Genomic DNA, 15,817 nt, shown 5'->3' with positions numbered 1-15,817 from the left:
AGGACAAGGGGGAATGGCTTTAAACTAAAGGGGGGGGCAGATTGAGACTTGATATAAGGAAGAAATTTTTTACGCTGAGGGTGGTGAAGCACTGGAACAGGTTGCCCTGAGAGGTGGTAGATGCCCCATCCCTGGAAACCTTCAAGGTCAGGTTGGACTGGGCTCTGAGCAACCTGATCTAGTTGAAGATGTCATTGCTCCTTGCAGGCAGGGTTGGACCAGATGAACTTTAGAGGTCCCTTCCAACCAAACTATTCTCTGATTCTCTGATTTTATCTTCAACTAGATCAGATTGCTCAGATCTTGCCCTTTTTTTTTTTGTCATTTGTAATAAGAACAATAAGAACCTTTCTATGTTATTTTCCAGACTGTAAAGAATATTTTTTAACAAGTACATGATCTGGTTGCCCAAAATTTGAGATCCAGGCCTAGAGTCGTAGAGCAGACAGGGGACTGGCCTTTATTTTAATACGCCTGTATGAACACCTGTTGTGGTGTAAGAGCATTCTTTGCATCAATAGGTGACTTTAATTTGAAATTCATTATCTCAAAGACAAAATAAATTTTTCAGCAAAATTGCTGTGTCCCTAATGAACTGATAATTGCTTGACCACTTCAACAATCTATTCAGTGTTGGTAGGAAATATTCTGAAAAAGCTATGAGTATGGGGCAACACAGTCAACTCCAGCAGACAATATGGAAGCAAGATGAACTGTGGAAGCCACCCATTACTGCCTCACTCAGGCTTGAGAATGCAGAGGACATCTCTGTCTCTCACACATATGAACAATAAACGTACTTGAGCTCTCCAGAATTTTTACAACAGAATTTTAATGACAGAATCAGTCTATCTGATGGTATTCTGTATTTCTCTTTAGGTAAGCAACAAAGGTTGATCTAAATCATCATCATCATCAATACTGAAGGTAGGCACTGTGGCTTAAAGTCCTATCAATAGACAAGTTTATAATTTTATAAGGAGTACACCCTAAAGGTGGGAGTACACCCAATCAATCTTCACATTTAAAAGAAACATTTTCTATAGTCCAAACTAATGAGATTACTTTCTATAGTTCATTTGTGGCTACATACAAAATGTGTACAATTGTGGAAAAAGCACAATTTCAGAATGCAGTATCACCTGAGGCACAGAAAGATATGCAAATGTATTTCCTGAGATTTTATGCTACCTCATAGGATAGCACACTTAATGCCATTAGTCTAAATTTTCAAATAACAATGATCTCAGTCATTATTTCTCTGCACAAAAATTTCAATAAACTTGTGCATTTTGGCCTAAAACCCCAAAACACCAACACACAAAAACTAGATCCTGTATCAATATTTCAAAATGCAGTATGTTTCCTCTTAATTCAGAATGACTGACTGAATTTCTTTAATATATATTCAAAAAATCCTTTCAGTTTGGAGCTGAAGACCATATTTCAGAGGACAGACCTTCTACTGTACAGCTCTATTAATGCAGAAACATTTTTTGAATGTATGTTTACTTCTACTGGCAAACAAATGTATAAATCCATTTAGAAAATTTTAAAGTATCACTAAATTATATATAAAATAGTAGAATTATAGACAGGGCTTGGAAGTTGGTATGTGTCATAAACCATTCCCTGTAGGCACTTTGTATATAGCCACTGTTCTGCAAGATAAATGAACTTAATCTTATAGATTATGACTTTGAAATGCATTTGCCCTTGGTCTGTTTATTTTAGACATGGCCTAAATTTCTTATGATGGAAGAATATTTAATCTTATATCTGTAGCTTGAAAACAAATAGAAACAGGTGACATTTCATTTTTTTCATGACTGGTTATCTTTTAAAAATCTTGGAATTTCTTCATTATAAGAAACCAAGTTCTCTGTGAAATATAACCCTCCTTTGCTTTTATTACTTGAAAAGGAAATTACTTTTTTTATATCTTTCTCCAAAATTTATCTTTACATGCTAAGGCACAACTATATTGTCCCTTTCAAGTCCCAAACTGACTACATTTCAGTAGTGCTATATAAATAAAAAGTACAGTACATTTGAGGAAGAAATACTCAATATCAGCATAAAAAATTACCATTACTGATCAACATAAAAAATTACAGTTACTAATAACTTCAATAACAGTAAAACAAAACAGAGTTATGTTTTCTTTTTCATCTTACCTTTGTTTTACTGTCAAAACAGGTAAATCCCAGAGCGAAGTCGACTGTGAAACACAGAGTATCCCCTTGCCAACTGCACATATATGTTTTAGACTGGAAAAAAAAAGTATGATTTTTGAGAGAACAACCATCATCGTCATTTATCATATAAAAATAATATTTTATGCAGGTTTTTGTGTGTGAAGACACTCAGCTGGCAACACTGGTACTGCTTTATATTATTACATTTTAAAATTGTCAAAAACTTCTGACTGTAAGTCAGTATCAGATCTGTCAGCTAGATATTAACTGGAGGTCTTCTGTATTTCAAGTCACTCTTCTAAAAATAAATACCATATTCTCGGAAACCATCCCCTACAAAATGCAACACAGAACAAACAAAGCCAAATCTGACTATTTCAAACTTTTAGAAAAGTGCTTAGACCTGACCTATTAATGACTTCTGACATCATTTCCAGCAAACGTGCAGGTAACAGTGCCTAAATGTTTAGTCATTGCAATCTAATTATGAAAAAGCTATCTGTCTACTTGACCTCTCCGTCTGATTTGAACTTTGTAGACAACCTTTTTTGTTTTGCAACATTTTTTCATTTGTAAACTTGGGTGACATGCCAGTGCAGCACTATGTTACTTAATGTTAGTTAATGTAATTTAATAAGAAGAACTAATAACTACCACTCATTAGTTAGCACTGATACTTGCTAGACAGTGTTATATATATACACCAATTATTTGATCACCTTTCAGTTTAGAAAGAAAAAAAACTGTTTAAGTAACAAAACCCAGAAGTTCTGTTTAAACTTCTGAATAAGCTTTACAGTAAAGTCAGTCAACATTCTTCTTTACATTTGTTTTTACCGCTAGCTAACTTGGGTATATGATGGATTCTGAAAGCACGTGAAAAAGCTTCTGCTGCTGATGTAATATGAAACAGCTTGATGACATTCACCATTCACAGTTAATGGCAAAAAGCCCATTGCCTTCAACATGAGTAGAGATCAGATCCTGTCTCCAGCCTTTCCTTGCCTCACCTTACCAGCCATTTTTAAAATGATACCCTTGTGCCTTATGAAATCTCTGGGTTTTTTTTTCTTCCAAGGGAGCATTACTTTGTTCTCACTGATATTTCATAAACCGCAATGTTGCCTCATGCTTAGACATTTGTTTACAGGAAATTTTTGTATCTGGATAGTTTCTTTAAATTCCAAAAAATGGTTTTCACACAAGAATGGCCTAGAGGAGATTGAAAGCATTAATAAACTTGCTTAAGTTGAAAATTGCCCTTTTAATGTTTTTTTTGAAAGATTTTTAGTATAATCTAAAACTTCTGCATTTAGTAATTATAAAGGTTTCCTCATTCTACTATTAATAAAAATATTTAGAGTTACACTAAAATAAGCATTTCTGAGTTACAGATATGACATTTTGTAAAAGATTTTGAAAGGGCTAGAAATGAAATTTAATTTATTAGTACAGATTAGTGTTATAATCAGCTAAACAATGACAGAGATGTGTATTATTTCTGAATAAATTATTTTGTTCATTGGTGTTTAAAGATCATCTTATTTGGCATTTAAAAAGATTTCGGTGATTGATATTCAATTAGAACAACATTTAAATATCCCTACATTTTATTCCGTAATTATAAGGTGGCATTAAGCACCAGTCATAATTTATTCTCTATTATTTTCCAATTAAAAACGTTATACTAGCTGAGCTCTGACTCAGCAAAGCAATTTTTAAAACATATTAAATTAGATTCCCCCAATGGATAAGCATCTAATTGCTCAGCCACAAATGGTGAATACTAAAATGAACTATGCACAAATAATTAGCCTGGAGTATTTTACAAATATTCAATATTTGCAAATAGTGGAACCGGTTTGGAAATTTGCAGACAAATACTAGAGACAAACAGAATATGCTGCATTTTCACTGTGATAAACATTACCAATAGATATATAAGGTTTATACTTACAAAATACACTAATGACGTTTTCTTTACAACAGAATTAGTTTGGGTTTTGCCGTATAAATTTAAAAGCCTGCCTGACTTTGAACACGTTCTCAGACAGCTCTGTAATAAGGACCCCCATCTCCACTCATTGACACTAGTACAGAGCACTATCCCTTTTCATTCTTGCCTTTGGAATAAGCTTCCCGTAGACTTGCAATTGTGTGATCACCCTTGGTTATCTATAACAACTGTTTACATGGAAGTTTAACGTAAGAAATTTAGGCTTAGCTGTCTTTTAGTGAATTTTGCAGAAAATAAAATACCTTTGCATATAGGCCAGCTTGAGAGCTCACAGTTTAAGCAACACAGAGGAAAAGAATAGGTTATTTAAAAAACCTTCCTTACTGATTGGAAATGAGATTTTTCTGGGCTTAAGTCTAATACTAGCTTATCACAAAACACTTAGGGATTGTAAGCAGAGGTAGATGAGAATCTACAAGGTTATCAACCTTAAGATATGCCTTAAAAAATTTTCCAGTCACACAGCTATACCTTAATAGCCACATTAATTTACATAGCTCATACACGTATGAAAATTCTAAACATTAACAAATATGCTATAGTGACCATCTTTGGCTTGCACTGCTCCAGACAAGATGTAAAAGTTTTTCCAGCTCTAACCTTGGTGATTCTGAACATTATGGGGATGTAGACTGGGAATTTAAGCCTGATGAGATTCTTTAGTCAAAGTATTAAGAATTTAGCTGTTAAAAGGAAGGCCTCATGCCTGAACTGCAACAGCTAAGAAAATTGTAGTATACATCCTAGATCAATTATTTAACGTTTTCCAAGCAATGGTAAAATGATCTGTAGGATAATTATTTGTAATAAAAGACAATTACAAAACTCTTATCTGTGTAATCGTTCAGGTATCAGTATCTCAATGCATATACCATTAACTCGTGAAAAGATCATTAAGTTGATAATATCACTGTCCAAAGAGTGGAAGAACAGTGTTTCTGACTCATTCATAGAAGGAATTTCTTCGACCTCCTGTCCCTATTCAGAAGAATGGCACTGGTTTATCTTTGGCACTGGTATCTGTCCTCCTAGACCTTGAGAGGGCTTAACAGTTACAATGACTACACATATACACTCACTATCTTTCCCATAAAGATAGACTTCCCAGAAATAATTCAGCTTTGATCTATCCTCCTCATTTAGCAGACTGTCTCAGGATCCTGCAGCTCCTGCCCTCCCGATGACAGGTTCCATTGGAGCTATTCTGTAGAACCAATGGATGTTCCAGCTGCTTCTTTGGGCAGACTTGTTGTGGCCAGCATGACACTATCATGCTAGCACTGCACTGTAAATGTAGGCAGTATCATGCAATACTAATATCATTATGCACTAATTAGCATTATCTCACATACTGGCAATACCAGGCTTGAGCAGTCCCGAGCACATGAACTCTCTGCCTATCTTGTCCATGCCTCCACACTGGGTCCCCTTCACCAGAGTAGTTCATTTGAGAGTGAGCAAGCCTCTTTGCTCCAAAAGCAGAAGGGGAATGTTAAAAGCAGGCCACAGTGTTTCCTTCTTGCTAATGAAATTCCTGCCTCTCCTCAGCAAATAACTGATACAAAGCCAAACTCTTGTCTGTGCACAAACTGCAGGGGACTGAGATTCCTGGAGGGGAGTAAGAAGGCTGGGTAGGGCAGAGAGTTAGGAAAAAGAGAGTCCTGGAAGCTAAATGATGGGAAAAGAGGGCCTGCATCTAGGAGCAGGAGGTATCGGTGAGAGAGTGCAAGTACCCTTCTACTGCAGCCTTCAGAATGAAATTAAGTCCCTACATTTACCCTAGGGCAAGATATTAGCCCTCTAACAAGGTCCCATCGGCTGGTCAGCAGTTTGTCTCTCACTTTCACCTACAAAACTCTTGACACTTCCATCCCAGCATGATCCTATAGTTAACTAATATAGTGAGGCTTGGGAAACTTAGTACTTTTTGGTTGTTGTTGCTATCCGCATCAATATCTTCCATGACTATGCATACATCTTGGAATTCGCAGAAGGTAATTAGCATTGAAGGCTTCAGTTAATTACCTCTTAATGGAAAAAACAGAAAGGCTTCTTTCATGCTTATCTTCCATCAGTTTTTACAACAGGGAGAGGACAAGGTTGCTTCAGTACTCTAAAACAAAGACTGATGTAGGATTCTGTCTAACAATGAGAATAGACTTTACAAATATGCTCAATGACAGGACAATTAATTTCAAAACCAGCTTTTATGATCATCAGTTGCGATGACTTTCTTTCCCTCAGAAGGAGGGAATGTGTTCGTGAACAGACCTGCTAACTTAACAAGAAAGGCTTTAAACTTGGTTCATGGGTGTTAGGTACCCAAGTCAAGAGGTGAGTAAATGCTAAAACTGGAGAATGAATGCATGGGAAAAGACAAGAGGGACTTTCTTATTTCCACTCAGAGAGGAGGGCATAAATATACCTCAAATATCTGTACAGTGAGAGACAGAGCCTGGGCAACAAACAGAAAGGGGGACCATTTCATGTGTAGTCACAACCACAACACAGTTGGAAGCACAAAGACTTGGCGGGTAATAGGCAACATCGCAGCCCAGACACAGGCTGCTTAGGAAGGAGAGGCAAGGAAGAAAAAGAGGACCCCTCCTCTCCTTGAGTTGCCTTCTATGTGTAGGGGTCCTTGGCCACACAGAGCCATAGTATGAAGCCAGAAGGAAGCAAGCATGCCTGCCACATCAGAGGCCTTCTGATTTCGGCACAGACATATGGGTCTCCTGGGTAGGCTGAAGGCAGAAGTAAGTTTGGTTGCTTCAGGGACTGTGCAATCCAAATGCTTCTAAATAAATCTGGACATGCAATAGATTTCTGTGGTTACTGGAATATGAGCTTTTTGAAATGCTTTGGCTGGGGGGCCTAAATTTGCCTAAGTTCTGTCATAGATGTCCAATGTAGTATCTCTGGATTTTTTTTTAAGACAATCTTTTAATGTTACTCTGATGTGGGATTGTATTCTGTTGAAGAAATAGGGGTTCCACTTGTTTCTGTTTTTCAGTAAAATTCTTTAAAATCATGATTACTAACAATGCCTGTCAGTTGAGGTGCTACAGTCTGAGATCATCAACAAAGATTCATAGTAAAAAAATACCATTTTACATCATTTTTAAAGAATCAGGGTGGTCAGTTACCAACCTTTTCAGCCAGTATTCCTTTTCCTAAGATTTCCTTTATTTCCTTGGCAAATAAAGTTTCTAAGGAACAAATGAGATTCAGTGATGTTGCTCATGTAAGGGCAACACAGAAAAATGACATATATTCTTTTTAATGGAGTTTACTTTTATAACTCTAGTGCTGTTGTTCCTAATGCCTCATCAAGTTTACAGTTTCAAAAATTCAGCTGATGCCTGGCTCCATTGTGGTTAATTATTGTCTTGCATGAAGAAAAAACTCACTTCTGCTTTAACTACAGCATTCATATGCAATATATTAATTCATTTTGGACTCAGCTATGTTCTGTTGAGCAGGAATTCTAACGTTTTTCATCAGCCAAAATACAGAAATAATTACCAGTCTTCTGTTCTAAATGAATACAAATTTGGCACGTACATGATTTTGCTTGTTTATTTTCCAAAAAGCAATTGGAAAGTATACAATACCATTACACTTTACTGCTTAAATTACACATTTCCCCTGCTACTCTGTCAACTACTTTATCAATGTATACATACGTTTGCTCTAAGATGGGCTGTAAAGGTTTATTACATGTAAGTGGGAACACAGACCCTATTTCTCACTATACTCATGTTATAGAGTTCAACACATACTTTCTAAAAATAAGTGATAGAAATAGTATACATATTGCATACTGTATTCATATTATTCACTCATTCACTTTAAGATAAAATGTGTGCTATGCCTCTGTGTGGAAATAATATGTCATCAATATACTAAATGCTAAAATCTTAGTAAAACTTTGACTTTGCTTAGAACAAGGGAGTATTTCCATTAAAATTAAATTAACATTATTTTATTAATCTAATGAATATATTTTTGGAATATTGTTTTCCAGAGACAAGTCATCCCTTTTACATGTAAAATTACACAATTGATGAGGACACAGTTTTATTTGTTCAGTAAAAACAGTACCTACTTCATATATTATAAAACAGCCATCATCATCTGGTTCTGGTCTTTTTCCTTTTTTATAGTTAACTACCAATGAATATAGAGACAAGCCAGTAACAACAGTGCATGTTTAATTTAGTGATAACCCCAAAATCTATTAAAGTTAATGGCAGAGGTCTTTTGAGTTATTCAAGATTTGTCTGTTGTTATTTAATGTAAAAAAAAGCTTAGCCATATGCAGATCAAAATTAAGTGACTAAAAACCTCAAACAGAACAACTAGAAATACCACAAACTGAGCACTTTTCCCTATTAGAGGAGCTGACTTTTCAACGAAGTCCATGATCTCATAAAGACTTAAGAAAGTGAATTGTATACAGATGAGGAGGAGAGTGGAATTCTAATGGGCTAAATGTATATGAAGCGATTTGTTTGTCATTCTCTATTAAACTGGAGATTAACATAATAATTGAAATTAATTGTAAGAGTTTTCCCTAGAAATCAATTAGTGGTCAACATTTCAATCATATTAACAGAAGACTCCAGGGTTGCCAATATGAACTGATAAAATTTTTATATCATCCAAATATCACTGATGCTTGTTTCTTCTTATTTCTGAGACCAAATCCCACCTCATATTACATTTAATATTTTTTTGAGTCTTTGTGTCAGTGTGGGCGTCTGTAAAAAATGGGAGGAAGTTTGTAGGACTTGTCAGAGGAACTTAAATGCCTGAAACAGAGAAGGACCTAAATGATGTGCTCTTTTATGATGCATTAGAAATAAAATAATGCACAACAGCATTTAAAATACAGTGAGGGTAAGGAAAAAAATTACACCCACAGCAGAGAGTTTGGAACACAGGTTCTTGCATTAAGACTTTATACAGCAGCTCTTTACAAGCTATTAAATCATACAGGAGTGATGGGAGTAAGGTTTCTTAATGCATCCAATGTATTTACCAAAACATAGAGTTTGGTAAAAGCTTTAATATGGGACTGGCTAGGTCAAGAATGAGCTTTTTTGAAAATTCCACTTTTAGCATAAAAAAACTCTGAGTAGGATGTGGAGATGATGATAAGAGCAACCAGAGTTGTTATGGTTGTACTGAGAAATATATCTCAGCCCACATACAGAGAGTATACTAGGAGGCATACAAAATTAAACCCCTTAATTCTGAAGACAGCCTGCAAAATCTTCTTCAATAGTCTTTTCGTGTGGAATTACTTGTGCTAAACAGAAGTGCTTTTTAAACTCCTTTAAATTCCAAAAGAGTTGAATTAAAAATGCACATACTTTGGCTTTCTCATATTTTAAAATTCTGATTGTTATTTTAGGATAAAATATTTTATTTTATACATCACCTTTTTTTTTAAAGCAAAACTTTCAGAAGACATTTATAAAGTACATTGAAAGCATTCTCACTCTGAATCCACATTACATATGGGAAAATGAAATGACAATGAAATCTGACATTCATCAAAAGCATAAGAGTTTTGAGAAATTTCATCCAGAAGAGACTTCCGAAGCTCAGGTGTATTCCTGTTCCAGATAACTGTGCAAAAGGATCAGTGAAATAATTTCTGTGAGAGTGATCAAATGAATACCATCTTCGCTTTAAAAATGTGGCAGATCCACTCATTTGGCCATACCTTTCAGGAATTCATCATGTCACAACTGAAAGATTACAGAACTGTGATAATTATGGATAGATAAAATTAAAACCACTTTATTGAAACAAACCAGATCTGATTAAAAATCTTGCACATTCCTTCAAGATCTGCGGTTGCTACAATCGAAGGAATTGCATCTTAATGCCCTAAAATGACTCTTTTTTACATACTTGACTGGGTTTTAGTAAAAAAAGTACATTCTCTTGTAGAAGATGGTGCTGTAATCTGATGATTTCAAGAAGACATAGTTATAGTTGGCTTTTTTAAACATCAATGCACATCTGTGGTTCAGCATATATGTATGCAAGAGACACACCGGCACTAAAAGTATGATTTTTCAAAGGACTCAAATAATGGCTCATTATATTTTCACCAAACGTCAAAGAAAGCTTCTATTGATTTCAGTAGAAGCGGTGCTAGCTCAGTGCTTAGCGCTTTAGAAAATAACACCTATGCTTAGTATGTTCATGTTTTAAATGCTGGCTTTCTCAGGATAGTGCTACGCTTGAAACTTTTGCCTTTAGGTCATCTATTACAACCTGAGCCACACTCATAATTAAAATTCCTGCCACACAACAGCTGTTCTAACTGAAATAAATATCTATCATCTGATCTAAGCTGTTTGTAATTTGTAATGCTCGTGACATTATAGCAGCTAATTGCAAAAATGGTTTTCTTAGTAGAGCTCTCATTGGACAGACTGCCTTTTCAGAAAACTTCAGCATAACTGGGATTAAGCATTAAACCACTATCACAGAGGGACTAGGGCTACATGCACATGCGGCCTGAAGCAAATGTTCCTCTGCAGGGAATTGTGTTCCTATAGGAAGACTGATAGGTCAATTAATTTCTCCTAAACTGTCGGAGGTTCAGCTATTACTTGGTAAGACGAGCAGATAATGCAGTTATGGATGCCTACTCCTGGTCATGGCATTCTCTCTGTAATATGAACCTATGGCTAATGTAAATCTGACAGAAGAAAGAAGACTTGCTGCCTCCTCTGCTGAACAGGCCGACTACGGCTTAAATTGGTTGTAGGAAAAGGCAGTGAGAGAAATGGAGGTAGGAGGACAAAATCAAAGGCCAGCAGCTTAGCAGTGGTCATCATCTAGCAGTGAAAATTCAAAGTGCACTCTTTAGCCTTGGCTTATGTCAGGCACAGATTGTGCTTCCTCACCTCTGTGCCTGAGCAACAGCTTCGTGGTTTTGTAGCAACTCATTTTTCCATAAAGAAAAGCAAGATACAACAGTGACTTGAATGTTTAACAGTTTCCTACCTGTAGATCGTCCCAAGTATATTTTCCCATACCTGAGGCACATTCTCAGTAGCAATCATAGTAATCAGGCTGGCACCATTCATCTTAGTGGAACTAAGGCACGGACTTGGTTTTGATACAGTTTGTTATTACATTACAAAGGTTTTTTCTTTTCTGGTGATCTATAAATTCTGGAATTTTGCAGTTGAAAAAGGATTTTAATTAGAAATGTCAACAAGAGACATTACTGAGTACAAAATTCAGTACTGAATCAATGATGCTTGGACTGGGATTTTGCTTGTCTACCTGATTCTTATAAAGGAATCACGGGCAGAGAATAATATGGAACACCAACTTTTGAAAACATAAAATAAAATATCAAAATTCTAAGGTAATACTACTCTATTAATTTGAATTTCCATGAGAGTAACTTCTTGAACACCTTAGTAGTTTCATCCTTATTCAAGTCTACAAGATCCTCTGGAAGATAATAACAAAACTAGGCTCACACCACATAGCGGTTATCTAAATCTTTGGATTTATAAATAAATATGAATATATTGATATATATATAAAAAGTCTTTGGATTTACCCTTTCAATATGAATAATTTGTAATTTTAAGAATATATTACTATTTTTAGAAATATTGGTGTAGCCTCATGAAAATCAACATTTTATATTAATCATGTTTAAAATACAGAATATGTAAACAAGATTTTGTTCAATAGCCTTGTAAATTGGTACATTCTCTTGCTTTTTTAAAAATTATAACAGGTGCATTGCTTGATTATCACCTTGTATCTGAATTGTTGAATTATTAATCATTTTTACAAATGTATTCCCAATTAATCTGTATGGTTCTCAGCATCTTTCTTTGGCTTGGAGAATGGTGGTTTTTTTGCATCAGTGTGAAAATGAATTAGAATTTAATAGCATTTCTAAAGATGACCAGTTAAATTGGAATCGTAATAAGCTTTCTGTACATAATGAAAACAATCTAAAACTTAATTGTGTAATTAAACTGAGTGCTTCAGGTAACAAACTGATAAGTATCTTTTAATGACCCTATAAATCTAACCTAATCTAACTGCTATTTAATATCTCACCTGAATTTAAGGAGGATATTCACTTTGCTTATTTGTTTGGTTCAGAAATTAGTTCTGAAATTAGCATATGGTGGCATTTCCGTTTTTAATGGGATTCCTATATATAATTCTGTTTCATATATGCTTTTTCATCATCATGGAATATAAAATTAAGATAGCATTGCCAGCTGTATTTAACATTTTTGCATTTTAAATATATTATTTGGAGCTCACAAGGATTACTCTGTGATCAACCAATCCTCTTTTACTCATCCTCTCAGTTTACCATGAAGAATTAATAGATTCATAAGCTAGAAATGACAATTAGTTCTTATTCAGACTGCCTAATTCTGCTAATTTGTTTATTTAGGTGGACTTCTTTTGCTCAGTCTCAGGGGGTGATTTAGATTACCATGTCTCAAGCACCACTTAATTCCCAAAGATGCCTAGAAACAACGAGTGTGTGCGCTTGTTTTGACCGCAGGGTTACTGAGACACCCAAAGTCTTCTGAGCATCTCAGAAATCAGGTAGTTGGAAGAGTTAGGTTAGCTGTGATAGGAAGATGAGTGGAAAGATACCTAATCTCTGCTCAAGTCCCAGTGGGGACACAGTCTCTAAGATCTATTCTGATTACATCTAACTTGAGTTGTAGTAAGATCAATTCAAAATGCCACTGGAGGATGACTAGAAAACCCCTTTTGTGTAATGTTCCAGGAAGAAGACCCAGGAACTAAACTTCTTTTAGGCTGCCTGGATCTGAACATCACGAACTCTTTTCTTCAGTTTTCGCTAAATCCAAAATGTTCAAGTGGACTTGTACCTTTCACGCTAAAAAATAGTTTCAGATGGGGTTAATTCCACACTTCCTTGCAGCTTGGCCACCATACAGTGGGAATGCAAGGAACGCATATCACTGACCAGCGCACATCACTGTTCACGTTCTCAGTGGCTTGTTGAACACTCAACTTTAAGCACATATAAAGGAATGTTACTAAAATATACATTGATGTTCAGTGGCAAAAAAAAATTGTTTAGAAGCCATTTGAACTTTTATGTAAAGGCATTTCTCCAGCTGGCTCCTAACTTTGAAATCATGAGGAGTTTATTGTTATCTCCAGTGGATTGAGAATAAAAGCCCAAATACATAAATTAATTTTGGCTCTTTCTGGAGCTGCTCAAAATATGGGAGCTATTAATCCATTTAATTTGGTGAAAATGCAGGCTTTTAAAATGTCAGTGCAGTTTTGCACAGTTCTTGCTTTTTGATCTCTCATTGTTATAAGTGATTTTACACATCTTAGAAGCAAGTAGGTGACTTGAAATATAAGCATTACTTTTCATGTTACAAACCAATTATTGCTTATGACAGGTTAGGAAGTAGTACGTATGCATACAGTCACTAATATATTGATATTTTATACAATATAGTCAACAAATGCTTTTAAAGGGAAATTATGAGAAAATACTGCTTTCCTGGAGAAGTTATTGAAATCAGTTGGAAGCAACCTATTCACTTCTGTATGTCTTCAATTAGTTCTAGTGAACCCTTTCAGAGGATTTTTAACAGAAATACGCATGTAAAATTAAGTAACAGTCCAGAACAAACAGCAAGCGGCTGTAGGAATGAGGAGGTTGCATAGATTATTTCCTGAGCTGTGGAGGAGGGATGAGAGGGAAGCATTACATGGATAAGTTTTATAAAGAAAACTTTAAAACCATAAATCTTTACTAGAAAAACAAGAGGTGAAAACCAAACCCCGTCAACAGTATGGATTCTGAAAGGATTGGTACAATAAATGATGTATGTTTCATGGAAAGCAACTTCATCTTTCTCAGACGAGAATATTATGAATGGGTTAGAAATTAATTAAAACTGATGAACTGGTAAAATCTATGACAAGATATTACAAGGAAATAAAAAAAGATGAATAGAAGAGAGGATATCAAAAAGTAACCAGGACCAGACAGTCCATCAAGCAAAAAGGCAAAGAGATACAAAGCTGAGGAAAGGATATTGTGTAAACCACTTCTTCAAAATAATTGCATTAATTTTTTGTTTTGTTTTAATCATCAGTAATGTGGTTGTAGACTCCTCAGACATTTCATATAGATCATCAGAAGAACATAGAGTGTATAGAGGGAAATGTTAAAGTCTGGAACAGGAAGATGGTGAACTAAGGGTACTGTAAGATGTGTTACTCTCATGTCTGTCATCTTTCATAAATGTGGAACACTGCTCATACTCACAGATGAAAACAGAGATTGACTGGACCAACCAATATTGAAAAGGAATTCATTGTTGCTTACAAAACAGAAAAGGAATTGATTAATTGCATTTGTTTTAACTATTGTTTCTTTTTTAAGGAATTTTAATCATGGTGTTTTAGCAGCACAATATTTGTGGAAACAAAACTGAAATGGGAATCCTATAGAAACAAAGCTGCAGGTTTGCATGCACAATTATTCCCAATAATTATTTTTGCATTTATCCAGGAACAGGCATAATCAGCAAGCAATTCTGAGCCACGATGAGCTAGTCTGGCTCACATGTTCAGCATCAAGAATCTCACTATAGAGAATGGTTTGTTGTTAACTCTTAGGAAAATAAGTAAATGTCAAAAATGCATACAAAAAGATAAAACATCCACAGAAGCAGATACACATTAACTGAAATATAAAGAAGGAAAACACGGGATAATTGCATCATATATTTATGTTCTTTACAAAATGTTTTTGGATCTCCAATAATGTTCACATGACATTGATTTAAGTGAAATATTACAACATTCATGATTTTTTTTTTAATTATTATTATTTTTAATGTATATTCCTCACAGGAGGAATTTGTATCATTCCAGGAACATGAATTTTACTGCTAACATTTCTCTTAGCACAATACATTCATATCCTTGTCCTCAACAAATATGTATTATATTTTTATTTCCAGGGTATATTTGTCTGTCAAGATCAGTCATTGAGTTACAGAACAAAACGGAAAGAAGTTTGCTAGAAGTACTTACCTTTAAGCACAGAAAATAACCATGCAGCAAAACTTCTTGATTATTCTGTTATGATTGAGTGGAGTCCAACTTCTGACCTATTTTAATTTTTGCAGTAACTCATATTAAACAACTTTTTTTGTCCAAACAAAGTAAATGGTTTCATGAAACTAGGTCATTCAGCTGTGTGAGGATTCGAAAGAGCTTGCCCCGTCTGTATCACAGCTGGAAGCACAAAGGGAAAACTTTCTTTCATGTTTAAAAGTTGCTAGATAAATGAGGAGAGTACGTAACCATGCCTCCTCACTATATACACCAACTGCAGGTATTTCAGTGACGCTGCAGCAGATGATTTTCCCCCTGCACGTTTTTTTCAGTCTTCTGAGAGCTCTTCCATCTTGTGAAGCAGATTCCTCTTCTCTGTCTTCTGCCATCCGTGTAACAAGTACAAAGTTTTAAGATGCCAAAACAGTTAGCCCAACTTTTTGACAGCTGACCGTAAAAT

The 15,817-nt window shown here is 35.1% G+C and overlaps 1 protein-coding gene across 1 annotated transcript in view; it reads right to left on the bottom strand.

Moving 5' to 3' along the window:
• The window catches only part of SNTG2 (syntrophin, gamma 2), a 194,029-nt gene that overhangs the window by 18,171 nt on the left and 160,041 nt on the right, over positions 1-15,817 (bottom strand). The window contains exon 15 of the mRNA XM_009329305.1: positions 2,178-2,270. Coding sequence (XP_009327580.1) covers positions 2,178-2,270 — 93 coding nt within the window. The remainder of the gene's footprint in view (positions 1-2,177; positions 2,271-15,817) is intronic.

This window comes from Pygoscelis adeliae, unplaced genomic scaffold, assembly GCF_000699105.1.
Source record: "Pygoscelis adeliae isolate BGI_AS28 unplaced genomic scaffold, ASM69910v1 Scaffold17, whole genome shotgun sequence".
Lineage (NCBI taxonomy): Eukaryota > Metazoa > Chordata > Aves > Sphenisciformes > Spheniscidae > Pygoscelis > Pygoscelis adeliae.
This window is presented reverse-complemented; position numbering and strand designations above follow the sequence as displayed.